The 26,169-nt window shown below is 49.1% G+C and overlaps 8 protein-coding genes across 8 annotated transcripts; 3 read left to right on the top strand and 5 right to left on the bottom strand.

Annotated features, from left to right (window-relative positions):
• Positions 1–94: 94 nt before the first annotated feature.
• Positions 95–2,549, top strand: N7457_002658 (E3 ubiquitin-protein ligase HEL2; the record flags this gene model as incomplete). Its single annotated transcript, XM_057173704.1, has 3 exons — positions 95–520; positions 602–837; positions 902–2,549. The coding sequence occupies 3 exons, from the start codon at positions 95–97 to the stop codon at positions 2,547–2,549; spliced, it is 2,310 nt and encodes a 769-aa protein (XP_057033855.1).
• A 351-nt stretch (positions 2,550–2,900) lies between these two features.
• N7457_002657 (MutS family protein MSH4) lies at positions 2,901–5,782 on the bottom strand (the record flags this gene model as incomplete). Its single annotated transcript, XM_057173703.1, has 6 exons — positions 2,901–4,327; positions 4,376–4,463; positions 4,519–4,638; positions 4,690–4,839; positions 4,890–5,249; positions 5,300–5,782. 6 exons carry the CDS (start codon positions 5,780–5,782, stop codon positions 2,901–2,903), a joined length of 2,628 nt encoding a protein of 875 aa, XP_057033854.1.
• Positions 5,783–5,912: 130 nt separating this feature from the next.
• N7457_002656 (WD40 repeat domain-containing protein) lies at positions 5,913–7,570 on the top strand (the record flags this gene model as incomplete). Its single annotated transcript, XM_057173702.1, has 3 exons — positions 5,913–6,137; positions 6,199–7,274; positions 7,327–7,570. The coding sequence occupies 3 exons, from the start codon at positions 5,913–5,915 to the stop codon at positions 7,568–7,570; spliced, it is 1,545 nt and encodes a 514-aa protein (XP_057033853.1).
• Positions 7,571–8,448: 878 nt separating this feature from the next.
• Positions 8,449–9,000, bottom strand: N7457_002655 (putative IgE binding protein; the record flags this gene model as incomplete). The annotated part of the gene is made up of 1 exon (XM_057173701.1): positions 8,449–9,000. The coding sequence occupies one exon, from the start codon at positions 8,998–9,000 to the stop codon at positions 8,449–8,451; it is 552 nt and encodes a 183-aa protein (XP_057033852.1).
• A 319-nt stretch (positions 9,001–9,319) lies between these two features.
• On the bottom strand, positions 9,320–9,528 carry N7457_002654 (uncharacterized protein; the record flags this gene model as incomplete). Its single annotated transcript, XM_057173700.1, is given in 2 exon segments — positions 9,320–9,440; positions 9,455–9,528. 2 exon segments carry the CDS (start codon positions 9,526–9,528, stop codon positions 9,320–9,322), a joined length of 195 nt encoding a protein of 64 aa, XP_057033851.1.
• A 2,527-nt stretch (positions 9,529–12,055) lies between these two features.
• N7457_002653 (uncharacterized protein) lies at positions 12,056–14,131 on the bottom strand (the record flags this gene model as incomplete). The annotated part of the gene is made up of 4 exons (XM_057173699.1): positions 12,056–13,571; positions 13,628–13,690; positions 13,750–13,966; positions 14,020–14,131. The coding sequence occupies 4 exons, from the start codon at positions 14,129–14,131 to the stop codon at positions 12,056–12,058; spliced, it is 1,908 nt and encodes a 635-aa protein (XP_057033850.1).
• A 1,519-nt stretch (positions 14,132–15,650) lies between these two features.
• Positions 15,651–16,849, bottom strand: N7457_002652 (velvet factor family protein; the record flags this gene model as incomplete). Its single annotated transcript, XM_057173698.1, has 4 exons — positions 15,651–15,924; positions 15,980–16,453; positions 16,508–16,587; positions 16,637–16,849. The coding sequence occupies 4 exons, from the start codon at positions 16,847–16,849 to the stop codon at positions 15,651–15,653; spliced, it is 1,041 nt and encodes a 346-aa protein (XP_057033849.1).
• A 7,664-nt stretch (positions 16,850–24,513) lies between these two features.
• Positions 24,514–25,665, top strand: N7457_002651 (uncharacterized protein; the record flags this gene model as incomplete). Its single annotated transcript, XM_057173697.1, has 1 exon — positions 24,514–25,665. The coding sequence occupies one exon, from the start codon at positions 24,514–24,516 to the stop codon at positions 25,663–25,665; it is 1,152 nt and encodes a 383-aa protein (XP_057033848.1).
• Between the last annotated feature and the right edge of the window lie 504 nt (positions 25,666–26,169).

The following is a 26,169-nucleotide window of genomic DNA, read 5'->3' as shown; positions in this document are numbered from 1 at the left end:
ACAATCTACAAACTCCAGAGCTCTGCAGCTCCAGCATACTTGCCATTGACGCCGATCCGCAGTTTGCACCGTGACATCCTTCCCCATATCCGCTATGGCCGACAACCAGGCCCCTCCCCCAGAGTCATCCAGCCAGGGTCGTGGCGGGCGTCGCCGCGGCCGCGGAGGGGCAGCTCCCTCCGGCCGTGGGGACTCCCAACAAAATAATGGCGATGGAGCACGACGCCCCAAGCCTCGGACCCGTGGTGGTGGTCGTGGTGCTGGCGATGCCGGGCGACAAACTCGCGATACCGATCAGGCCAACAATCACGATGCGCAGCCCTCGAAAGTCGCTGCGGCACCAGCAACCAAGAAACCGGTCGAAGCGGCTACAGACGATGCAGATGATGGAGAAGTCTGTTTCATCTGTGCCTCTGCAGTCGAACATACCTCTGTCTCACCATGTAACCATAGAACGTGTCACATTTGTGCGCTTCGGTTGCGAGCACTGTATAAAAATAAGGCTTGCGCTCATTGCAGAGTATGATCACCTTGAAACTATTTGGCGATGAGTAGAATCGCTTTTGCCGGAATATGTTTCAAATGCTGACTTCCATATCAGACTGAATCGAACTTCGTGATTTTCACAGATGACCCAGTGCGGCGGTACGAGGACTTCCACAAGAAGGACTTTGCTCGGACAGACGATAATCTTGGCATCGAATATGAGAGCGATGTGATCTTCGAAGACACCCTGTTGTTGCTGCGATACAACTGTCCAGACGAGGACTGCGACGTGGCCTGTCTGGGGTGGCCAGACTTGCACCGCCATGTAAAGAGCAAGCATGGAAAAGTCATGTGGTATGTTGGGATCACAACTCGAACAAGTATTGAAACACCGGCTAATGTGTTCTTCGAACAGTGATCTTTGTACTCGTAACAAGAAGGTCTTCACCCATGAGCATGAACTGTTCACGATGGCGGAATTGCGTAAACATGAAAAGTCCGGCGATGACAAGCCGGGAGCCATAGATCAGAGTGGTTTCAAGGGACACCCTGAGTGTGGGTTCTGTCGTCAGCGATTCTATGGCGACGATGAGCTGTACACCCACTGCCGCGATAGACACGAACGTTGCCACATTTGTGATCGACGCTCTTCCCACCGTCAACAACAATATTATATTGACTACAACGCACTTGAAAAACATTTCCATAAAGATCATTTCGTCTGTCTGGACAAAGAGTGTCTGGAAAAAAAGTTTGTCGTCTTCGAATCGCAAATGGACTTGAAAGGTCACCAAATCGAAGCACACCCCGAAGGACTTTCCAAGGACATTCGGCGAGACGCGAGAATGGTTGATCTGGCAGAGTTCGACAACATGCGCACGCCTTATCAACAGCAACGGCAACGCCGGGGTGCCGGTCGAGGCCGTGACCCCAATGCCGAGCCACTCCCAATCTCCAGTGCACAGCCAATGACCCGTGCCGAAGTTGCATATCAACGACAGATGGCTATCCAAAGTTCCCAATCTGTCTCGACTCGAAATTTTGGCGGCCAGCTCACCCGGGACGACGTCCAACCCGTGCGTGCTCCCGAGCGATCTGCCGCTGCCACTCCGGTGCAGTCTACTCCCGCATCACGCTCTCAACCTCTCCCCACTGCGGCCTTTGAAAACCTCAACATCGCTGCCAACAGCGCATCCGCTTCACCACAAGACCAAGCTCGTCGAATGCGCCATGAGGCCGTAATCTCACGTGCTTCAAACCTTCTTCGCAACGATGCCACCAAACTGGCTGAGTTCCGTAGTAGGGTATCAAGCTACCGCAGCTCTTCCATCTCAGCGACTGAGCTTATCGATGCCTTTTTCTCATTATTTGACACATCTAGCACCGAATTGGGCAAGCTCATTAAGGAGCTCGCTGAGATTTACGAAGACGAGTCCAAGCGCTCCGGTCTCCTGCGATCCTGGAATGATTGGCGAGCTATCAATGAGGATTACCCAGCCCTTCCAGGACCCGGTGGCCTCCTACCTGGCATGTCACCCGGCACCGTCAACACTGGCGGCAGTCGTGTTCTGCGCCTCAAGTCATCAACCGCTCAATCCTCCCGCTCCGCTGTGGGCCGAAGCGGTTCCCTCCCAACTGCCTCCTCCAACTCCTTCCCTCCTCTTTCCTCCGCTGCTGGCCCCTCTCGCCGTGGCAAAGTCTCCGCTACCCCTTGGGCAGCAGCCGCCCCGTCGCCGTCTTTCTCCCGCCCTACCATCCCAAGCCCTGTGAGCCGTCCATCATCTACCGCACCGTCCTCCAGCCGCACACCCGCACCCGCCCCCAAGAGTGCAAATGCTTTCCCTGCTCTCCCTGCAGCGGCAAAGCCCAATGTGCTGATGGCTGGCAAAACTCGTGGTACTGTCCGCTGGAATGATAACCGCGGCCCTGCCCCGAATGCATGGGGCTCAAATCCGGGTTCCAGCACTGACTCTGCAACTGAATCGAACACCGAAAACAACTCGGGTAATGGTAAGAAAGGTAAGAAGAACAAGGGAAAGCAAACACTGTTCCATTTCGGATAATTGAAAATTTCCATGTGAATGGTTATCTCTTCGATTTTACTTACATTTGATTGACTCTCACCTGACGGGGAGCGCGTTCAAACATACACATATCTTGTGTTGGGATAGATTTTTTGTTTAATTTTTTTTTTGTTGCAACTAGCGAGTGACGATACGATGTATTGTACAGAGTCAATCCATATTTTTTTTTGCTTCCTGTAACTGATATCCTGGGTATATGAATGTAAATCTCGCCAACCGCATCGACCATCATAAAAGTACACACATAAAATACACAAGTATGATCTACAAGACTGGGAATACTATTGAGAAGGCATCACTTCACTTACCATCCTCAATTAGTCAAGACTTTCAGGCCAGCACCACACTGTCATCCTCGGAAACATCTTCAGATTCAGACTCTGGACCAGATTCAATCACGATGGGCTCGGATGCACACGTGCCGTGGATTCTCTCACCCGCCACGCCCGAACCTGACGCTTGGGCTTTAGATGTACGAACTGATAGTTCGGAAACAGCTTCTGCATGAACCGCGGGCTCACTTTCATCAGTAGGGTGTAGGTCCATTTCTCTATTAATAGAAGTCATGCGCAGCACGAATTCATCCTGCAATTTGATCAACAAAGTGCGAAGATTCTCGTTGTCCATAGTGCCATTGCGAATAAGGAATAGTTGTTCCCGCAAAGATAGAAGCAACTTTCGCTTTTGAGCAATAGCAACAGCACGCGACGAGCTGTTTCTGCGCTTGGCAAGCTTGTCCATCGCCTCTGAGACGGATTGTGCTTTATCCAAGACGGAAGATGGAAGATCGGCAAGTTTGGCGAGAACAAGACCATAACGCTGCTCTGGAACTGTGCCCTCTGCGATGCGGTACTGCATGGTCATTTTGGACGCGTCGGGGGCGATTTCTGCTGCTAAATGGAGGTTGATCACACCGCTGCGCTCTGCGAGAATCTGCGCCAAGTCGTGGAAGTGCGTGACGAACCAGACCAGAGCATTACTGGAGATAAGGGCTTCTGCTAGCGCGACGGCGATGGCCAAGCCGTCGGTTGTGCTGGTGCCACGACCTAGCTCATCAATGATGACCATGCTGCGGGGCTGGATGTTACGAAGAATAAATGCCATCTCGCGCATCTCCGCTGCAAAGGTCGAGACGTTGGCGTCTAGATCATCTGAAGTGGCGACACGGGCGAAGAGCTGGTGGGAAATTGGGAATGATGCGTAATGGGCTGGAATGAAGCAGCCTATTTGCGCCATGACAGTTACCAGGGCCAGCGAGCGGATATATGTCGATTTGCCGCTCATGTTGCAGCCTGTGATGATCTGGAACCTTGTTTGTGGTGTTGCATATGCGTCGTTGGGGATGAACTTGCTAGAATGAATCTGCTCGCGGATCGGATGACGTCCCGCTTTGATGGCGAGAGTGTCGGTTAGTTCGGGTCTGATGTACTCGTAGTTGGTTGCTAGCTGAGCGAATGCCCCAAGCATGTCTAGCATTGCAATCGCTTCACTGACTCGGAAGAGCCCAGATATTTCGGTACACACGTCTCGAATAAGGTCCTGAATTGTCCGGTCGCTCATATTGATTACCTCACTGTGAGCATCGGTGATCTTTTGGTTAAGTTTGACCAGATCGAGGGTCTGGCATTCAATGCGATTTCGCTTGCGGTACACATTGATGAAGATATTTGGCAGTGGACCCGGCTCTGTACGGGGGATACAGATGTAGTATTGCCTGGCTGTGTCAAATTTCAAATCCAATACCATGTCACAAGTTTCTGTGGCATGTCAGAATAATCCACGGCACATAAAAACCTCTAGCTTGCCTGATAACTTCTCAATTAGCTCGGTGGCATCCGCATTTGCTTCTTTGTAGGTCTGTCTAGCAACATCGAGCAGACTGTTGACGCCAGTCTGGTAGCAGTTAGTAGGTAATATGTTGGCAACCCAAATATATACGAGTTCTAACCTTGACACAATATATGCGCTGGTTCCTTAGATCAAGAGGCTTTGACTGGTATGCCACATGCTCATTCAAAGTCGCGGCAATCAACTCTTCGATCGAACGATGCCCCTCGGGAGCGCAGAGCTAAAGAGTATTGGTCTAAATGAAATATTTCGAAAAGGATATAGTGCTTACCTCGCGTATGGTAAGTAGCAGATCGCTCTCTGCCGTTCCAAGAGCCTGGAAGACTTTCTTGATCGCAGACACATACGTCTTAAGCATGATGACGTTGTTGACGGACTGTTCAACATATTGGATTGTCCGCTTAGTGGGAACCAAGATGATCTTGATGATTAGTTAGTAGAAGTATTCAATACTATGCTCGGATACTCTACCGCGGTCAACACTTTATCTGCATCAATGAAGCCCTTCAGCGCCTGCCTCACAGACACAAACATGTCTTCCTTGGTGGTCAGGTCTTCTACTGCATTGTATCTGGCTGTCAACTTGACTCGTTCTGTTGAAGGCTGTAATATACTGGCTCGAAGCAGCCTGGCCCCCATAGGTGTCAATGTCTGGTTCAAAAGTCCAAACAGGCTGTCTTTAGATTTCGCATTCTGCAGATTCTGGATAAGTTCGAGGGAAACAATAGTTGCCAAGTCAATTGTCATGGAACCCTGGGATGGCTCGAACCGAATCCGAAGAGAGTGCGAGGTAAATGTTCGTTGGAGTTCAGCTTCGACATACTTGAGAACCTAAGTCCTATGTAAGTGATTTCTTTCGGCATGATACTTCATGTGCATACTGCGGCAAAGCAACATGCTGCGAAATAATTCCCACCCAGAGTCACCTTCAGTGAGTCAACTTCTCCTGGAAAAGCCAATCGATCCACATATTCGTGACCCGCCTTCTCAGACCACCATCTCCGGTCTAAGAAAGTGAAAGTAGGATCTGGCAGATTCTCTTGGATGATATAACGAAGCTTCGATTCTTTGACGCTGTTCATGAACAGGATTTCACTGGGTTCGAAAACACCAATTTTGATTATTGTCTTCACGTAGGTCTGGCTATCACATATCTGACAGAGCACTGATTCGGCCGTCGCAAGATTGACAAATGCGAGACCAACCGTGGAGGAGACGCCCCGCGATTCACTCACGGCGCAGATAATATCCTGTGATGCGACACTGGTGGCCGTTGTGGTCAGCTTTGCCGTGGGAAGCCTACTTGTGCTTCTAGAAGCCACTGGAGTAAAAGAATTGAGTGAATTCAACGAATAAACCGACATGGTGATGCCCAATTCTCATGGTTGAGATGTTTGTAGATGGAGGAACCGATATGGCCGATAAGATAAGCGTCGAGATATTTTTGCCGTCGAAATTTCTCCTCTTTCTCCATCGACCTCAAAATCAATAACCATGGCCACCCTTTATCCTCCCCCCAGTAAGCGCCAAAAGCTTGTCCAGGCTGAGAAGGCTCGCGAGCAGCAGGAGATTGAAAGTATTCCGTCCGATTTGGGCAGTGTCCGAGTCCAATTCTTCGATCAAGCAACCGGCCAGCCCACCGGGCCTGCGGTCTCGGTCCCAGTCGCTGATGCCAATGTGAAGAATCTTGAGACTTTACTTAACACATTACAAGGAAATGTAAGATTGAGAACTCGTGGCTGTCCCATGCTTGGATTGTTGTTCTGACGGTGATTTGCAGGAGGATGATGAGCGAGTACCGTACCGATTTGCCTACCATTCCGAAAAAGAAGAACAAACGATCGATATTCTCCGCGATGTGTACCACTCGCTGCTCCAGCCCGGAGTCAAGACTACCGAAGATACAGTATCTCTCTTCTACACACCGCAGGCGGTCTTCCGAGTGAAGGCCGTTTCACGATGCGCGGCCTCCATTGCCGGACACGGCGAAGCAATTCTAGCAACATCCTTCTCTCCAGTATCATCTTCTACCATGGTCTCTGGAAGCGGAGACTCAACTGCTCGTATCTGGGATTGCGACACTGGAACCCCTCAACATACGCTCAAGGGCCACACTAGCTGGGTGTTGGCTGTCGCATACTCTCCCAACGGTGCTATGATCGCGACCGGTAGCATGGACAACACCGTACGATTCTGGGATGCCAAGAAGGGTGCCGCGCTGGGTGGGCCGCTCAAGGGTCACGCAAAGTGGATTACCAATTTGGCCTGGGAGCCATACCATGTGCAGGAGTCCGGACGACCGCGTGTGGCATCTGCCTCCAAGGACTCGACAGTGCGCGTTTGGGATGTGGTATCACGAGTAACTGACCATGTGCTCACCGGTCACAAGTCTTCCGTTACTTGTGTGCGCTGGGGTGGCACTGGCAAGATCTATACTGCGTCTCACGACAAGACCATTAAGATCTGGAACCCGAAGGATGGCACTCTTCTGCAGACCCTGGCGGCGCATGCTCACCGTGTCAACCACCTCGCACTGTCTACAGACTTTGCTCTTCGCACCTCCTACCACAACCACACTGGCAAGGTCCCCACGACCGAAGCTGAGAAGGTAGCCGCCGCCCGGAAGAAGTTCGAGGAGGCAGCCACAGTGAACAACACTATTGTTGAGCGTTTGGTATCAGCCAGTGACGATTTCACAATGTATCTGTGGGAGCCATCCACTTCCAGCAAGCCTGTTGCACGAATGCTGGGTCACCAGAAGGAGGTGAACCATGTTACTTTCTCGCCAGATATGGCCTACATTGCCTCCGCTGGATTTGACAACCACGTCAAGTTGTGGAACGGCCGTGATGGAAAGTGAGTATATCCTGTCCTTGGCCCTTGTGATTCATATCTAACATTATTCCAGGTTCATCACCACCTTCCGCGGTCACGTAGGCGCGGTTTACCAGTGCTGCTTCTCCGCAGACTCTCGTATGTTGGTGTCTTCGTCCAAGGATACTACTCTCAAGATTTGGGACTTGCGAACCGGCAAGCTCAAGATGGATCTTCCAGGACACAAGGACGAGGTCTTTGCTGTCGACTGGAGTCCTGATGGACAGAAGATCGGCAGTGGAGGCAAAGACAAGGCGATTAAGATCTGGCGGAACTAGATCTAGTTGCACTTGGTATTAGCATGCTCAAAAAAAACATGCCCTTGACAAACATCTAGCCCGGGCACGGTCTTTCTCGTCCGGCATTGCATCTAAGACGAGTACAATACCCAAAGTTCACAACACAAGGTTGTGTATCGTCAAATTTGGAGGAGTCATGGGTGCTTCGACACCCGAAACCATCCCCAGTGGATTTTATCCACGGCACAAGCTGTACGCATGTCTGCTCCGTGAAAGAGACCTGCCCTGCTTCATCCAAGGATAATGACCTCAAAGAAAAGAAGCGAATCGCAGGACGCTCGAGAGATGTTTCTCTTTTGAACTAGATTTCATGAATATCGATGTATAGAAGTTAGATGGTAAGTAAAGTGTGTGGATTGATTGATGAACCCTGTTCTGCCTATGCCTGGGGCATAGGATGCAGAAAGACGCTTTTTATGTATCTGGTTGCATTTCACGAATATCATTTTTGCATTTTGACAATTCTCAAGTTCGGACCTTCTTGCTCACTCAACCCTGGGGCTTTCTCGTACGGGGTATTTATGTAGCTGCTCGTAGCTAAAATTGTTGCCAAGTATTTGGGTGCCATATACAATATCGCCCATGATCTATTCAGCCATAATGCATTTCGAATCGATCTAAACTCGAGTGCACTACGTTCCTGAACATTCTATGAGTCGAGGAGGTTCATCAATCAAGTCTCTAGAACACTCGAGAATAAAATGAAAATTCTTTGAATTCATAGAACGTAAAAAAGATAAAAAAGCATAGTATATCAAATGCAAAAAAAAGCCTGCTATCAACAAATCATTAAGGAAAGTGTCAAGGTATCCGCCAAATCATCAAACAAGTATCACAGTAGCACAGTAGCGCACAATCTAAATATACTGCCAAGCAGGAGCCTCTCCAGTGTAAGTCAAAGCCACAGCCGAGAATCCAAGACACTCATCCACATTGCCGTGGGGGACAGTGGCATTGTCCAAGGCAGCAAACACCTGCCAGCGGTTATCATCGGCAGGGCAAGCCATGAAGCCACTGGCGCCCCAGCCAGCGAACGAGTAGTGGGCCCAAGGCTCGTCGGCGCTGTACTTGAAGGGACCAAGCGATGAGCCCTGGGGGATGTTGGCGGAGTGGGCCTGCGTGAAGCTAAGCGCTCCGTTGGGGTCAACGTAGACCTGCTGGCCACCGGGGACCACGACGTCCTGGGTATTGTTAGAGACTTGGGTCTTGCAGAGTGTGCCCGTAGGGCGATAGTTGTGTATGTTACTTACTAGAGAGGTACCTCCGGGAGCGAAGACGGTCTGATTACCGGGTGGGCAGTTGGGGACCTGGCTGGGGCAGTAGGAGGCGGTTTCGCCGCCGAGCCAGAACTTCTGTCCTGCGGCATTCAGAGATGCGTAGTGGATGGGTGAGCCGGAACGGATGGCCATCACACTGAAGGGGGGTTGGCCTTGGGCTCGCTGGTGGGAGCGGCGGCGGCCAGGAGGGGCAGAGCTAGGGAAGCAGCGATGAACTTCATTTTGAATTTGGAAGGTAGAGATAATAGTATGAGGCTGTTTGAGTTGTTGGTTATTTGTGTAGTTGAGAAGATGTAGATCTGATTTGAACTGAAGAGAGAATGGTCGGTCGTTGGAGTCCTTTATATAGATCGATCAGGAGAATCATAAATATAGGTACATATTAGCTGCTGATTTCCGACCTTGCATTCCATAGAACGATTGATTGTTCGCCAGGGAAACACAAGTCGAATCATTGTCCTTCGTCATCGACTATCGGGGTTGTCCGGCCGTGGAGCCGGTGGCGACGGTCCCATTGGGCAAACATGTGGACAACCATGTTTGAGACATGCTTTAGTGCCAATGTGTTCCCTCTGAAGATAATCACCTTCCATATGCATCTGTGGAGGTTGAATTCCTAGGGCCCTGTTTTTCGCCCCCAACCAGTGCGATGTGAGACATGGTGGGTTTGGTCGGCCAAGACGCGGAGGAAAGCTTTGCGCCGAGCCAATTGGCTGTCGCATCGAGTAGATTGGAGTTGAAGTGGATCGATGGTTGAAGAGGGGCCATCGCGTTTGGCGTGAAGATCTTATTTTTGTCTCACTGGGCTATAATTGGGACTTCACCGATTGTTTCGGTGATTTTCGGCTCAACCCCGTCAACATCCACGGTTTTCGAGAACTAAGCAGGAAGCTCGTGATATTGGCCTCGTGATTTTGAGGAATACTAGCCCCTACGCTTATTGTCCTTGTTTCGGACTTCGGGTTCCCCCTTCAATCCGCTGACAGCTGGATGCATGACGCTATTGAATATGATACTTTGGGACGACTGGGCAGTTTCGAAGCGCTCAGGTCCTTTGCTGGTCCCCATTTTTACTCGAGCTAGGGAGAAAGACACAAAAGAGACTAGCACAGACCCTGGAAAATAGACCGGTGAAGGGCCAGTTGAAATGCCATGCTTCTTAGCCTTGAATCCATCTATACATCATGATCCCCGCCGGTTAACTTCAATCAATGGACTGTGGCTTCTTACTAGGTTGTATATCATCAATGATACCAATTCTAGGACGATTCATTCTGGAGGCTCAAAGCTACAATGCCCTGATGGCCCCTAGATAATGTATATGCATGTATTATGTACATATTGCCGCCAGTATCATATGCAATAGTAGCACAGCTAACGCCACTGACACCATCTACCCTCCTCGATCGGCCCCTGCAGCCTGCTGAACGGCCCGGCTCGTCGCATGGCAATGCCGACGGTCTCGGGTGTGTCCGAGGGAGTATGTTGTAGTGGAAAGCTTCAAACTGATGATAACTCATCACATATCACTCGCTTACCCACGTCATCGTCTTCATGTGTATATCACAGATGCAGCTCATCTCCTGCGCGCCTGCAGTTTTCTATGTCGAAGAGGGCGCCACGCGGTTTGAGAATGGGGTGAAGATGGGTAGATTGGATCAGTAGCTGGCTGCCACATATAAGATGCTTGGTTATTTTGGGTTGGCTATTGGGTGATTGAACTCAGGAGAGAATGAGATCACTCGTTGCACGTTTGTCGCACATTGTCCAACATGAAGACAGCACCGAGGCCGTGTTGCCTGAAACGAGGACTTTGAACAACCGGCCTTGTCGGCTTACTGCCAGGAACGGTGTGACGTAGCCTGTGGAATGAATTACGTGACGAATGGTGATATCTTGACCGTTATTGAGATCCCATGCGTTTTGTTAGACTGGATGTGAGATTTTCCTTCGCCGGCGTTACGTAGCAGGGGATTTGTACGGAGTACTGTGCCGAAATTTGCTAGACCCTGATGAAAGGTATGATCTGCCGCAGAAAGGCTATGCCGGTTGTTTCCGAAGTTGGAGAACCGGGGCTTCTAACAGTGATGTGTGATGTGGCTGGCTTCATAGTCTGACAGGTGAGACACAGGTGACAGCAGCGTATTGTGGCTGGGCTGCAGGTAATAGCGCTATTGAGCCATTGAAGAATTAAAGAAGGGGAGTATCGTTTCTTTTTTCTGAATGTGTAAAGTGATATGGGAGTCAGATCCAACTTACAAAAATATAGTCGCCTTTTAGTCGCCTTTTGTTTGCTGATATACAAGGCGAAAAGCAAGGCCTTGCATGTGAGCTCGAAGACGACCGCACTTCGGTTTTTCCAATATAGCCGTAGGCTGTTAAGACATCCCTATCGGAGCAAGCACACCTAGACGATCTTTATCCCAATGTGATCGAGCTAATCGTTGATAAAGTGGCACCGGGCATATCCCGAGATGAATGCGCCAAGGACTCCGTACATCCGCCCTGAATATTGCAGGATGAGACAAGTGGAGACAACTATGGGGTATTTTGAGACCATCGCGCCAAATAGGGTTTCTTCTGTGTAGAGAGTGACGGATTCCTGCAAATTGGTCAAATTTCGAGGTTATGGAGTACGGAAGAATATAACTTGTTTAGGTTCACTTTGCCTACGTCAAGGTATAGTTTTGCGCATCTAGTGGTATTTTGACTAGAATGTCCTTTCAGGATTAGAAAGAGGCACTCATACTGATAAACAATACTATCCCCCACTCTAGACATCGAGCTAGCCCTAGGGCTGGAAGTTTAAGACACTGATACTACATAGCGTAGGTAGTTACCATGCGCTGACACCGAGGTAATGATACCTTGATGTCAGTGCGCAAGCCTAAACCTGTATAGTCGGCCGTCTTCCTTTGAGTGGCCTTTAAGTAGTCATTTTACAGATATCTGTACAGTTCGATACATTATATAAATAAGTAAAGCGAGTCTCTTCTTTTATGAGAGGAGTATGAAGAAATTACTAGTATCAAGAAGCATAAATAGCGTCTGATATCCAGAGATTATAGAGATCTTTAGACGCAATTCATATCATCCCCCCTTCCTTTACTTTATCATATCCATATTTTAGGTAATATCAGACCACCTGCGTAGATGTTGAGTCCAAGCGTTCCAAGACTGTCTAAATCTAGAGTTTCGAAGACTCACTCAAAGACCGATGTCCAAATACCGCCTGAGCGGGCAATTCAACGCCCCAAGCAATTCTACAATCCCATTTCGTATGCTCCTCTGTGCCAGCAGCCGAATCAAACGCTTGATAAGGCCTAACAATATCTCGATAGACAAACTCACCCACACCACCTTCACCCAACAGGATCCACCTGCGAGCAATTTCCATCGCCACACCATCCCCATCACGCTCCGCATCCACCGTCATCAGAGCCCCAGCAAGTATCCAAGCAAAGGTGAACATAATCCTCCGCGCATCCGCAAGCAACGCAGCCTGTGAATGAGTAGGCGCCACACGAGCAAGGAAAGAAGCCTGAGCCTGCTTCAAAGCACCCACCAGCGACGGAGTGCGAATCAGAGAAATAACACGATCCAGCCACCCTGACAAAATGCGCAGGTTATCTCCTTTCATCAGGAAGCGGACGAGTTCACTAGCCAGCACATTTGTGGTGCCCTCCCAGATCGGATAAACGGCTGCACTGCGGAGGAGACGCGAGATGTTGAATTCGGGCTCGTCGGGTTCATCGATATATCCGACTCCACCCATGGCTTCCTGGCATTCCTGCACGCCAACCATTGACATCTTGCTAACAACGCCTTTACATGTGGCGGTTAGGACCCGGAAGACGACTTTTGCTTCGGAAGGAGTGTTGGGCATATGTGCATGGCGTGCCGAGCTAGATGGGGTTTCAATCAAGCCCATTACTGCAATTGTAAAAAATGCAAGGTTTATAGCGCCGCGGTGCTTGACTTCTAGATCAGCGAGGAGACGTAGGTGCATTGGAATCAGCCATAATGGCTCGCCAACAGTGCGTCGTGACTTGGCGAAATTCTTCGTGATGCTGATAGCACGGCGCCAGGTTGATAATGTTCCAAGAAGTGTTTGGATGCGGGTGGTGTTTAGTAGTGGTGCGATGGTGACGATGCCTTGATCGAGCTCGCCGACGAGGTGAGCTCTCATGCCCTTCAACTCCAATTCGGCTGTGGGTAGCTCCTTGGTACCGAGTTTGTTCTTCAGGCGATGGATGCGCACGCCATTGGAGACTTCTTCTGGTCTTCCATCTGCGCCGATGATATTTCTTCTTAATGGTGCGATAAAGGTACTCAGTTTCCCGGACTCGGTTTTGGCTAGAAGGAAGGCGACATTGGCGTCTGTCGCCGAGGAGAAGAATTTGAACCCGTTGATCAAATAATCCCCCTCGGAGAGGACGTCGGAGGTCTTTGATTCCTCGGGTAAAGGTGCGTAGGTAGCCCAGGTTTCTGTATTCTGAACGTCGCTCCCACCTGCTCTCTCGGTCATCCATTGGCCAGATGTCCAGTAGTCATCTCCTCTGGAGGTGAGTCTCCTGAATACAGTGTGCAGAATATGATCACTGGGAAGATCCTTGAGACGCTGTGACAGGACAAATGCCGCTCCATCGGACATGCTCATTGGGCATCTGTACATGGCTGACGAGGGAGCAAATAGATACACTCTTTGAGTTTGATAGTTAGTATCCAGGCTTCTTGGACAACAGAAACTGCAACTTACGCAGCATATTGAACAGTACGTCTATGGACTCCGTATGTGTGGTCATATCCCAATGAGACCACACTGGAGCATTTGCAAATTGTATCAGTTCATGCATAGCAAGAAATAAACGAAGGACTGACCCGTGCCTAGCCCCCCACTTCCCTAACTGCTTCCACCCCTCAGTCGTAATCAGCTTGTCATACCCATATCGCTGGCCCCAGACATTGTATTTCTTAACATATGGCAGGTTAGTTTCTGCATCGGCATTCCACGCAGAGATTTGGGGTGAAACAGCCTCCTCGCCGAGTTGGGCGAGCTGGGGTTCAGCGGAGCTCAAAATCTCCACTGGAAGATACCCTATCATCTTCATATTAGATATAACAAAGTTATGATATTTGAAGCAAACTTACATCCCAACATTCGTCGCAGACTGGTATCAGAAGTGTAGCTATTTGGCAATGCTTCAAGCCGGGTAAAGATACCGGACTCTGCAGTTGCAGGAACTCGAGACTGGGGACTCATGATAATGAAGACAGTAAATGTAATAGTTGGTTGTGAGGTTCTGTTAGCTCCAGGGAACAATAGACTTCTATAACTACATGTATTCATTATCAACCGCGGTCTTTGATCGAATAGCCGAGACTACACTGGCTGTTCCCGATCATAGCTCTTGATTGGAGCCCGCAAAGTCATTCAGCAGTAAGATTGATCGTCGTCGATGACTAAATTCCGTGAAATCACCGAGAAGAGCAGTTTCTAGTGGAAAGTCTCCACGTTTTGCTGTCTTTCATGACATCCGTAGACATCTTCGTGCGGGGAAGGTGCCTGCTGTTGACCACGGTCCTTCTGGATTGCCGAGACTGGGCAGTTGCTACCTATCGTCGGGAAATTATAAACACCGTGAAGTTTCTGTTATGCACATGCAAAGAAGATCAGTGACCATATGTCTGAGGCTACGAGAAACCCTTGGCAGCACAAAATCTACCCTAAATCGGGTTCGATCGAAGTAGATGCCAAATATCCTGACTCTTCTTTTCTTACGTTACCTATCCAGGTATATATTCCGTATCTATATACCTTATTTGATCTCCTTCAATTCTTAATTGGATATTGTATAGACTAAGCGGATCCCAATACCTATTCGCCTAAATGCTTCTTTCCTGCTACCTAGATAGATAGTTCCTTTGCTTCTCCCTCTTTGCGACATCGTCGTCATCATCTAGTTACTAGTTCCGTTCTGTGGTGCCTGTTTAACAAATAGCCATAGGCTGTCAAAGAGATCGAAGAAAAAATATGCAAATGGTGTCACAGTAGCAAGAATATATAATGATCCTTCTGACGTCTTTGTTAGTACAATATTTAGCCTGTTCCGGGATAACATGCTCAAATCCGAGTCTATCAGTATAGCCAGTCATAAGGACAACGCTAATATATAGACTGACCTCTCAGAGACGCCGTGAGCTGTGGCCGAATAGGAAGTCGTTTAAGACAGAGCTACGATCTGCAAATAGACCCACTCGATAGCTCTAGATATCCCGAGACGAACGTTTATACCACCGCATTACAATAGAAGGATTCTAGAACTGAACAAGAATCGCATGGTTGGATATCAAACTTTTGTCTATGCCAGGTAAACAGACCCAACATCCAGCAATTCAAAACCGAGAGGACATTCGATTCGCCCGAAAAAAAAAGGTATATGTACGCGCGCGGACAGTGGGCCGCGGGGATATGAATAAACATGGCCAGAGGCCAACAAAAGAAAAAAAAAGGAATAAAAAGGAGTAGGAAACAAATATAGAAAGTCATGAAAAGAAAGCGAATAGAAAATCCCCACCAAAGCACCGGTCGTTGTAGCAATTGAAACCTGTAAGCCTTAGGCTCCCCCAGAACACCGTAAGCCACGCGCCCTTTTCCACCCACGTCCTGGGTTATTGATCCGAGAAAGACAAACAAAGACAGATAAGAAAATATAAGAAAGGCCGATCCAGATGCCTCATCCACATATAGCGGATTGAACAACGGATCAAATTATCGTTCTTTAATAGTCACCTTCATCGTCGTCGTCCACGTCTCCACCTCGACGGGGTCCCTTCACACCGTCCTTGCGAATGGGGATCTTGATACCCTGGAGCGCAAAGCACTTGCTGAGCTGAGTACTTTCAATAACACCCGGGAACTTCTTAGCAGAGAAGACCTGGAAAGGCTCGGAGAAGACCGAAGCCAAAACGGGTGCAGTGCCGTGGTTGATAACCGGAGCGCCGTTGCTGGATTCGGTGGAATGTGTGCCCACATCGACGAAGCTCATTTTCAGGCTGTAAGTTGATCAGTAACTATCCCAACTGCCGATCACTTACTCGAGGGACTTACCGGAAAGTGCCTTCTGTCCGTACACTGAGATCTTGTAGGATGAACCACACGCCAATTTTGTTGTCTGGGTCGGTCAGCCGGAAGGCACTGGCGCTGAGGCTACCGATCAAGTTGCGAGTGAACATGCCACCGGGTCCACCAGAGACCGGTTGGGCAGCGGGGGACATGGCTGGTGGCATTTGGCTACCAGGATAATATTGTGGGTAGGCCATTGGCTGGCCGTATTGGTTTTGGTACGCCACCTGTTGTCCACCATAGTAGCTGTTGTTCATTTGCGGGTAACCCACAGGGTATTGGTTCTGACCGTAGCCGGGATAGGTGGGAGACATGCTCTGAGGCGGGGGAGGATATGAGGAGGACATGGCGGTGGAGATAGAGGGAGAGGTGGCACTATGCTTCACGAGGTTGACTTCGTTGGTTCCATCGGCATTCCATAGATCGACGGTGAGTACGTAGAATGAGGTATCGATTTCACTAAAGAGCGGGGATGGTTAGTCGGAAACATGAAGAGCAACTGTACAGACATACTTGATATCTATCTCTTTATCGGTATGCTCATCACGCACGATGAGACGAATGCATGGCGGAGGAGTGATCGGTCTCCGATCCTAGGCTTTGTTAGAGGTTGGAGCAAGCAATGACGGAAAATTCACCCACCTTATCACCAAACCCACACATGCGAGCCCGAATCGGCTGCTGTACCACTTGTAATGACCAGCGGCGACCATCTCCATAGTTTTGAACGGGCGCCAGATGGTCGGCTGGGTGTAATGGGTTGGGACCAGTCGGGTAGTGGGCGGACGGAGCAGAAATGCGATCCATTGAGAGAGGAGGTGGGACGGGATGATGTCTGTCCTCGACGGCGTACATGGTACTGGATTATAAGGAACCGAGGGTGGCTCTGGGAATATAGACGATGGGCCCTGGATTCTATAGATCGATTCGATAGGTCTCAACTATCTGGCAAGGCTGAGAAAAGGCGGGAAGTAAAGATGCGACATGCGATCCAGGGGATATTCAGACGTCACACTTGGAGCATCGACTCCGAGCTGAACAGAAAAACGGGTCTCCGCGCTGGCGGAAGCGCGGTTGTTCTCGTACTTTTGGTCCAAACCGGCCCAAGTCGAGGGGTTCAAAGCGCTTGAACAACCCAGTATATGGCTCGAGAACGTAATGCGATCGCGGGGGTTGAGCGAAAAACTCGATGCGGACGTCGATTGCGTCGGCGGATTTGCGGCGGAGAGAGTTTTATTTGCGGCGGAACCGTAGAACGAGCTTCGGGACGGCGGGAGTGGCGATACCAGACGTTGGGAAGAGCTGCGTCCTGTGTCTCCAAGATGAAGAGTCAAGCACCACACAGTAGATCCCACAGGAACACTGCAGGCAAGTTAGCAGCGGATTCAAAGATCTCGGTGAACCGCACGATGACGCGCTGTCAAAATGCGGGAGATTCGCTGGGATTCCACGGATCGCCTTCAGGCCCAAAGTCTGTGAGACGATCCACCAAATATTATTGTACTTACCCGAGGAAAACAGGACAAAAGACGAGAAATCACGAAAACTCCGTTAGTTCCAGGGATATATCCAGATGACCTGAGAAAGTCGGAGAGGGGAAGTGGGAAAGGAGAAGGCGGAAAGGAAGGAAGTGACGTTTTCGAACGGCAGAAGTGGAGAGTGACACCTTCAGACAGCTCTCGTTTCAGTCTTTCGGTCTTCCAGGCCTTCAGTCCTCCAGTCCCTGCGAAAAGGCCGCAGGAACCTGGACCCATACCCTCGGGTTCAGGCCTCTGGCTTCTGGGCGAATGAGGAGACCTCAATGTAACTAGAAGATCTCCACGTCCGCATCCAGGTCTTCATCGCTGCGAACGGCCATCCTCAGACTCTGCCTATGATGTGATTTGCTGGATGAGGAGGAAATTTTCAACTCGGCTCCATTTGAGCCAAATGAAAATGTCATTTGCAAAGTCTATGTGGTACATATGGGGTTCGGGGGATTCTCGGGCTCTAGGCCATCCATGTACTCACATACCTGTATATAACATACCGTACGGAGTACAGGGGTTCTGATCTTCCAGAGAATCAAGAAGTATTTATCAATGTGTACGGAGTACTCCGAATGAACATTGTTCCTGGACGGAGTAACTTCTATGTTTTCCTCTCCACGGAGCCGAGCGTATGGAGTAGAATCATCCCCGACCCGGAAGCCCACACGTCAACAGGTCTCCACATGTATTTTGTGAGTCGCAAGCAATCTGTCTCTTGTAGCATCGCCAAACCCGATAGGCTCAATACCAGGACCTCCAGGTACAAGTCCGGGTTGCAAACTCAACCAGTGCCTTGCAGCAGTGTCCCCCAGGGACCCATGTGCGACGGGGATGACAGGTCCCGAACGCCTGGTAACTTCTCAACGAAGATGCTGAGTGGTGAGAACGGGCCAATTCGTCAGCCGCTGATCCACCTCCGGACACTTCGGGTATCCTTCAGAGACGGGCTATTACGGGTTCTCGAATGTCACCACTTCGGACTCCAGTCGGGGTACATGTACAACGTAGTCTATGTTGTAGATTGGGAGGCAAAAAACTGTGCCAAAGTCCACCTTGCTTTTAGGAAATACCGAATAAATCAGCTGTGTGCTATTTTTACGCAACTCAAGTTCTACCTCCATGATTGGCCAAAAAAATAGTTTCCCTGGGAATCGAACCCAGAACCTTTCCGGAACATATGCCAGTGGCATTTGTTAACGGAAAATCATAACCGCTAGACCAGGAAACTGCTCGGCTATTTAGGCCAATGAGTGGGAGAGACGGCGAACTATGACACTATGAGGCAGAATGAAGATATCCTCACCATAAATCCTATCTCGTTATCTGACCACAAGTCTGCTGGCGACGTTTGGTTTTTTTTTTATTTTTTTTATTTTTTATCCTTTTTTCCAGAAGTTGGGGGGAGGGATTCTCTATTTAGCACCCTTTTAATTCAAAGTAGATTGAGCTTGAGCATGCTTTACATATACAAGGAGACAGAGGTCAGAAAGTAACACGGCGTGCCAAGATCGTTGTGAGCTGTGCTAATCATGATGATTGATAATAATATCAATGACAATGAAGGTACGCTCACTCCACACGTCTATGGCGAGAAACAGAAGACGAGGGTCGCTTTCCCAGTAAGGAAATACCTCACTGACAACCATGTTCGCTGAAACACGATAGTCATGAGAATCTAAACTCTCAGTTTTCACTTTGATAGGAGGTGCCTAGGTACCTATCTACATGATATCTCCCCTTTAAGGAAAGCCTTTGCGGCTCTTTGCCTGCCCCTCCAGTCACTTTTCCCCCTGGCAAGTCACTCACTCCCTCAACCCATGCACCCTATCGTTCTATGGATTTGATGCTCGTATTCATCAGAAACAGCAACGGCGAACTATTCGTATGGATAGTTACGTTACAACCCCCATGGGTGCCTCAGTGGTCAGACTCCCGTTTCCCTCCTTTAATAGCTACCATGTAGGTAGGTAGATGGTGAGAATGAATCCTCCTTGAGAGGGCCCGGGTGTCTAAGGCAATTTGTCATGGAATCAACTAGTAGAGGCCCGAAGTTAGCTACTGCCCTGAGTTTCAAGGAGACAGAGTACTCCAAGCATCGGATGCGAGGGCTCTATGAAGATGTTGTTGGGGACTCTTCCAAATATCTACCATTTTCCAGTTATAGCCCTGCCCTGAAAATGAAAGGAGGAAAGTCTTGAAGTCATATGACTTTCATTGCCCGCTGTGATAAGGTGGCTCTCTACTCTCATATAGTTTCTTGTCCTTCCCTTCTTAGATAGACGAAATACAATACAGAATTATCGACCTGTCATTTCAGAGCAGTAGACATCATTTTATCAGAAATCCTGAAAAGCAGACACATAGTGGAAAACACCCCTCTGTAGTGCCGAGGTGAAGGTAGGAAGTTTGGTTGACCAGATAAATAAGTAATATCAGATGTCTGTAAGGCTAGATACGCAATTCATATCATACCATCAAAAGGCGAGAAAGGGGTCCATTCTCTTTAGTGCCAGTGAATAACTTTGATCGCAATGACTTTTGCGGGAAAAAAGTGTCCTCACTGTGAAGAAACTGAGAAATTAGTCAACGAAGTAACCGAAATATAGTCAATTACACGGGATTGTCTCTCATGGAAACGTTTGTTGACGTTAAAAGTGGTCCATGATCTGCCAGTCCGATGCTCGAGCAAAGATAGTTAAGTATGATCTATTATCTGGATGTCCCCAATCAAATCACGTTAGGAACTAATGGAACCGTTTTGAGATCATTTGCAGATAATCAAATATTCTATATAGAGAAGAGAGAGACGGTCAGTTTTTCTTATACCTAGATAAGCACAGCCCTTGCTTCCAGACTCTACTAATTGGCAGAAATGGAATTAGCAAGGACCATTTGAGGGCTTCCCACGTATCAAAACATATAGTTGGATGGCACAAACCCGATGAGCTTCATTCCGAATGTCTATGGAAATGGATTTGGGAACGTCAAACTCTTCACGCTTATGTAGCAACGGCAATGCCTAGACCAAACTATTCTCTAGGATCGGGGTCATCTCCCCGATATCAGGCACCGCAATACTCGATGCTCAGGTCATACGACCATGGCCACTTCAAATTACCTCTCGAGGGCGATTGTGGCGTCGCAGCAGGTGTCCACTCCAGTTGTGTTACACGGCCAACCGTATACTAGGAACTACTACGGCACGACCTGACCAGGCTATACCACCTTCAACTTGGTTTACTTAGTCTCCTAGTCCAATAGGCAGCCATAATATAGTCCTAGCTTTGATGCTGTGCTAAGTCGTATTGTTTGAGTCTTGTTTATGCTCGTGGTGGTGGGAGATTATCGTGTCAACGTTACTCTCTATGGAAGGCGTTGACCATAAACTTCATACTGCCCAATCTTGTACGAGTCAAATTAATTGGCGGATAATTATGGATTAACTGACTCGGGAGGAATTCGAATAGTGGTTAATCTCTTCTTCACCTAATTTCCCATACAATATCTGGTACCTTGAGACTAGACAGGCTTGCCTAGTGACATGGCCTATATGATATATCGAGGTAAAAATCACCTGCATCACGGTACTAGGTAATGGAATGAACGTCCCGTTTTTAACTATGTCAGATATCAGAATGAATGCTTATGCTCTGTACCTTTTGTGACTTCTAGTGCCGAGACCCCTGCCTGTATTCAACCCAGTTGACACGGAGAGATCCGCCATCGCAAATTCCGTACACGCATCAAATAATTCAAGAATGTATCCAGTGTGCCTTATAAAATATAGCTAGCTCAAGTCAACTTGGAAAATCTCGACTGGTAAATCGAAGTCAGTGCGCAGACTAATGGTACTTGGTACATAGGTTAGCGGTAGAATAGTACGCCTAACACCACAGAGTATGCCTTGGTATTTTGTACGGAGTACCTAACACTGTTAATCTCACCAGCACCAAGACGTCGCCTTTTCCGAGGTCTCTGGGCCGGGGACTAAAAGCCCGTGTTTCACTGCAAATGCAGAAACAATCAAGTATTCGTGCCCCTCAGCTTGGCAAGTAATCTAACGGTGAGCATCGGGCTTGCGCACAACTCAACCCCAAGTTACGAATGTGTACAGAGTACTCCGTATATCACCCAACGGTCTTCTGCGGTACGCGGCATTAAAATCTCCCCAAGGTCCGTTATATCCTACTACGTTCCATTTAGTTAACCAGATGATGGATCTCTTAATGAAGAAAATCAGACGATTACTGCATTTACCAACTCCTCCTGGTTAGCCAACTGGACCCTGGCCGGGGGTTACTGGGATGCATAGTTCCATGCACAGACGGAGTACTCCGTGCCACTAACGCCAAGTACCACGCAGCTCATCACGCATCTTTCACCTCTTGGGTCCAGACTTGCGGCCCAAACAATGATTCGCGTTTTTGGCGCTATGTCACGAGCTTCACTGAGTCGCTCACCAATAACTTCAGGGTGCCTCGTTCTTCCAGCTATCAAACAAACGGCAAGGAGGTATCCCAAAGAATACCTGTTAGCTACTGCTTGATCTTGCTGCCTCTGCATTCGATCTTTGACAAGGGCTTTGAAACAGTCGGGCGCATATATCAGTTGGGTATTCCTATCATGATTTGGAACTTTGCTATCTAGGCACATGTTCTGGCCACTGGGCCGGATCGAAGCGCCGCTGCTCAATGTTGTGGCCTACACTCCGCGGGCACATCGTGGATCCCAGTAAAGATGGCTTCCGGCGTCAATACTAGCTTGAGGGGTTCACCAGAACGATGAGTATCGGTCTCTGTTGTATTCCTATCCGATTCGTATGTACGGAGTACTCCGTATGCGAGTTAGTACAGCATACATACGAAATAGATATACATATCGAGATGCAGCACTAAATGGTCTCAATCTAACCCTGTATAAGCAAATGGTCCACTACAGGTTGCGACTAGCCCAAATCCGGGAATTCCATGCGAGCCTATCAAAAAGATCCTTTTCGCCTGTAGGTACGCTAAGGGTCAACAACTTCCAAATGCTGTTCTCAAAAACGCCTAAAAAGATCGTTTTGTGAGTGGCGTTGACGCCAGCGGACTCCAAGCCCAGGACTTGGGCACGGCGATTTGGAAACGGCGCCAAAGTTAGTAACCCTCGTCATCACAAACCCGTAATATTAGCCCCAAGAACCACAAAGAAAGTAGAGGTTGGGTGATTGATAGGTATCTTCGTAAAAACATGGCATAGCACAGATGGAGAGCCAGCATGACAGAAGGATCCGAGCATATGGATATTGTGCCTTGGGAGAGGACAGTGCCGGGGGTATGACTCGAGAGAGTAAGACTCTTGTGGGCGTGTCGGAGGAATGTGGGCGCCTGGAAACCTACTTAAAGAGCTTCAATGTCTAGATTGAGTAAGTGGGTAGCAAGCTGACAGATCAATCTAATCTAGACCGCAATTGCGATGGGTCGATAAAGCCTTATGCTTGACGTGGACAAAGGCCGTGGGGGTTCCAGCGGCAGGCTCCGGATAAAAGCTCACAAAGGTACAAGGGACTACTTCGTATTTCTGGTTGCTATGGCTGATTACGAGTATTGGCCAGAAGCTATGCCCTTAGAGGAATAATCACAACATGGGTTCGACGCCTAAATGCAGTGTGCCAATCGGAAAGGAGCTTAGGGCATTGCAGGGTCACGGGTATCATCAAGCCAAGGACCTCGGGAGAGCGATAGGTATCCGAGATGTCTCCGAGATTTGTCTATGCATAAGCGGACAAGGGTTCGAGGACGCCTTCCCTGATCGGGGAAAAGCATGGCTCGTTAATTGAAACTTATTTCGGATAGCTTGTTAGGCCCCACACAACTAGGCCATAGGGAGTCTAGTGTGGATTGTTTTAGCCCCGGCTTGTGGGGCTGATGGGGCTACTGCCATGAACAGGTGAAGTACGGAGTACTCCGTTACAAGTATTTTCTTTTTTGCGTTGGAATGATGCTAGGACTCCAGTACGGAGTACGGAGTAGATTGTGCTTATTTGTGTATCTGCTCTTACCAAGATAGGCTATTCCGTAGCGTCCTAAACGGCTCGCATTAGTGCGCTTCTTATTTGCGTTATTAGAATTGAGTAATGCTGTTGACTATCCGGTTTACCGCTCTACCTTGGAATATGGTTTGGAATACGAGACGTCGGAAGTTTTTCACTTTGTCTTGACGAGGATCCTACCATACCCATCGATGGGAGTACATCGGTGACTTCCTGAACGTGGAGAAACTCCAGAGCCATTATGCATAAAAGCAACCTTGGAATCAGAGGCGCAAACGGAGTTGTCGCGGCCCGGGACTCCAGCAAGTGGGATTATGTCATTTGGAGCACGAGCCACCCTGCATTTGCCGGTTTGGGACACAGCGCCACTCTTACCTTTTGGGTACACGAGTCAGAGCCTCGATGGGAGGAATCCTTGATCCTCCATATCGAATCACTCAACACAAATCACCATGGAATACATAACCCTCAGGCACCATGACCCACTATGGCATCTAACCGTGGGCTTGGACCCATGACTTTTCGATGATATCAGACAGCCTTTCCCCCCCCTTCTACGCTTTCGGGTGATACTTGGAGTTCGTGATCCTTGTCCGATCCACCGGGCTGTGATTCAAATTGACTGCAACCCTCGACACCAGACAAGGAAATTAAACATCCAGGGTCTCGTGGTGCGAGCCCTACCCCTCTGCAATGCAATCACGCGAATCAACAATATCCTCCTGGCCGAATAAGCGGCGCCAGACAAGTATGCAAAGTGGCCGACGGCTCAGGGTATGATACTCCCCCCTGCGTAGGCATTCTGGGCCCATCCATTCTAGAGCTTGCTTTAAACTGTGACTGGATGCTCGAGTCTTTGTGGTTCATGCATCTAGCCATTCTTCGCGAATTCTCCACTGACACACATTTCACAGCATAAGGACGAGAGCTTAGCCTGTGTACATTGTGTGGATCGCAACATGCTTAGCCAATATTCCCCTCGGCCCCGAATGACTCGGCTGGACAGCAAGAATAAGCCTTCCATCACCTCAACCGGCACTTGTTCAACATTTACGTCGATGAATTCGCCGTCACCGACAACTAGCCCGGCGGGACCCTCTCATCCTCATGGCCAACACCAGTACCCATCAACATGTCTCTCACCCCTCCGGGAAGAAGCCCTCCACCTCGAAGACCTTGAGTTGATGATGCACTGGTGCACAACAACATACAAATCTATGGCACGGGATGCTTCTTCCGAGGTAATATGGCAAACAACCATTCCCAGACTCTCTCTTCGCTACCCAGCTCTTCGCCAAGGCCTCCTAGCCCTCTCAGCCTTGCATCTCGCCTCAACAACCCCGTCTCCCCAACGCTGGCGATACCTTGATATCGCACGCTCGTACCAAGCACAAGCCCTAGCAGACCTTCACGCTGATAGCAACGATGTACCCGAGGCACAAAGCCAAGCAACCTTCGCACTGTGCTGTATAATGATTGTCTTCACCTTCGGTTTCTACCGGATCGACACCGAAAACGACTCGGATGGAGAGGGAAAGCAGCCTGACACACTGGACGAGTTCTTTGAAGTCTTCCAGCGGACCCGATGGCTTGTGAGCATCATGATGCACTCGATCGACCGAATCACCGAGGGCGAGCTGAACCCACTTATCAAACCCGAAGACCTGTCTCCAACGATGCCAGACATGTCGCGGCTAGTGATTTTCTCACTCCAACGACAGAATAGCATGGAGGCAAGACGGGACGCGGCCCACGAGACAGTCACCTATGAATCTACCATCGGACATCTCGGCGATGCCCTCAAACAGCTGATGGCGGGCGAAGAACCGAGACTGTTTGCCTTTGGATGGAGCCTGCGGGTCCCTGCAGAGTTTGTAGAGCTGCTTGAGGCGCGTCGTCCATTTGCGCTTGTTGTTCTCGCACACTATGCGGTGATTTTGCATCGTCTGAGAGATTCATGGTGGATGGGCGATTGGGGAACCAGGATTTTGGAGGAAATCGGTGATCTTCTTGGACCGGAATGGCAGGAGCTTATTAGCTGGCCCATTGATGCGACCGGGTGTTTTCTTCCGAGAACTGAGGTGCGAGTGATACCATCGGTTGGCGTTTGACGGGGTTGCATTTTCGAGGTTTTATGCCCTTTCCTGTGAGGTTCCTGGGCGCGCGAGCACTGCATCTGATGAGACATGAGAAATGAGTGGTCAGCATAGATATTTTGCATAGCATCGGTTCTTGAAGACAAGGATTTGTCGTAAAAGCTATGACACTTTTCGGTACTTAGGAAAATCCAAAGAATCCATTAATATTGCCGCACATGATACTCAAGTGTATGTCAAAAGAGAAAAATAATTAAGAAAACCAAGTCCCGACCCGTCCAGATCCAAGCCGAGCGCCATCCCTTTCCCGGTGTTCCATGAGGTGTGGTATATCGAAGTAGTTGCCCAGTATGCAGAGCCGGGAATGCTGATTGGAGCGAATCCGCGCAAAGATAAGAAAAGAAAAGAACAGCACAAGCCAATAGCCTGATAAGAAAGAAGAGAACGAAGAAAAAACAAACCCCCGCATTTAAGGAGCACTGCCCGCAGTGATTTCGTTGATCAATCACTTCACCTCGG

This window comes from Penicillium paradoxum (assembly GCF_028828445.1).
Source record: "Penicillium paradoxum strain IBT 22861 chromosome Unknown utg000003l_segment0_segment0, whole genome shotgun sequence".
NCBI classification, from domain to species: domain Eukaryota; kingdom Fungi; phylum Ascomycota; class Eurotiomycetes; order Eurotiales; family Aspergillaceae; genus Penicillium; species Penicillium paradoxum.
Note: the sequence above shows the minus strand (reverse complement) of the source record. Positions and strands in the feature narration are given on the sequence as shown.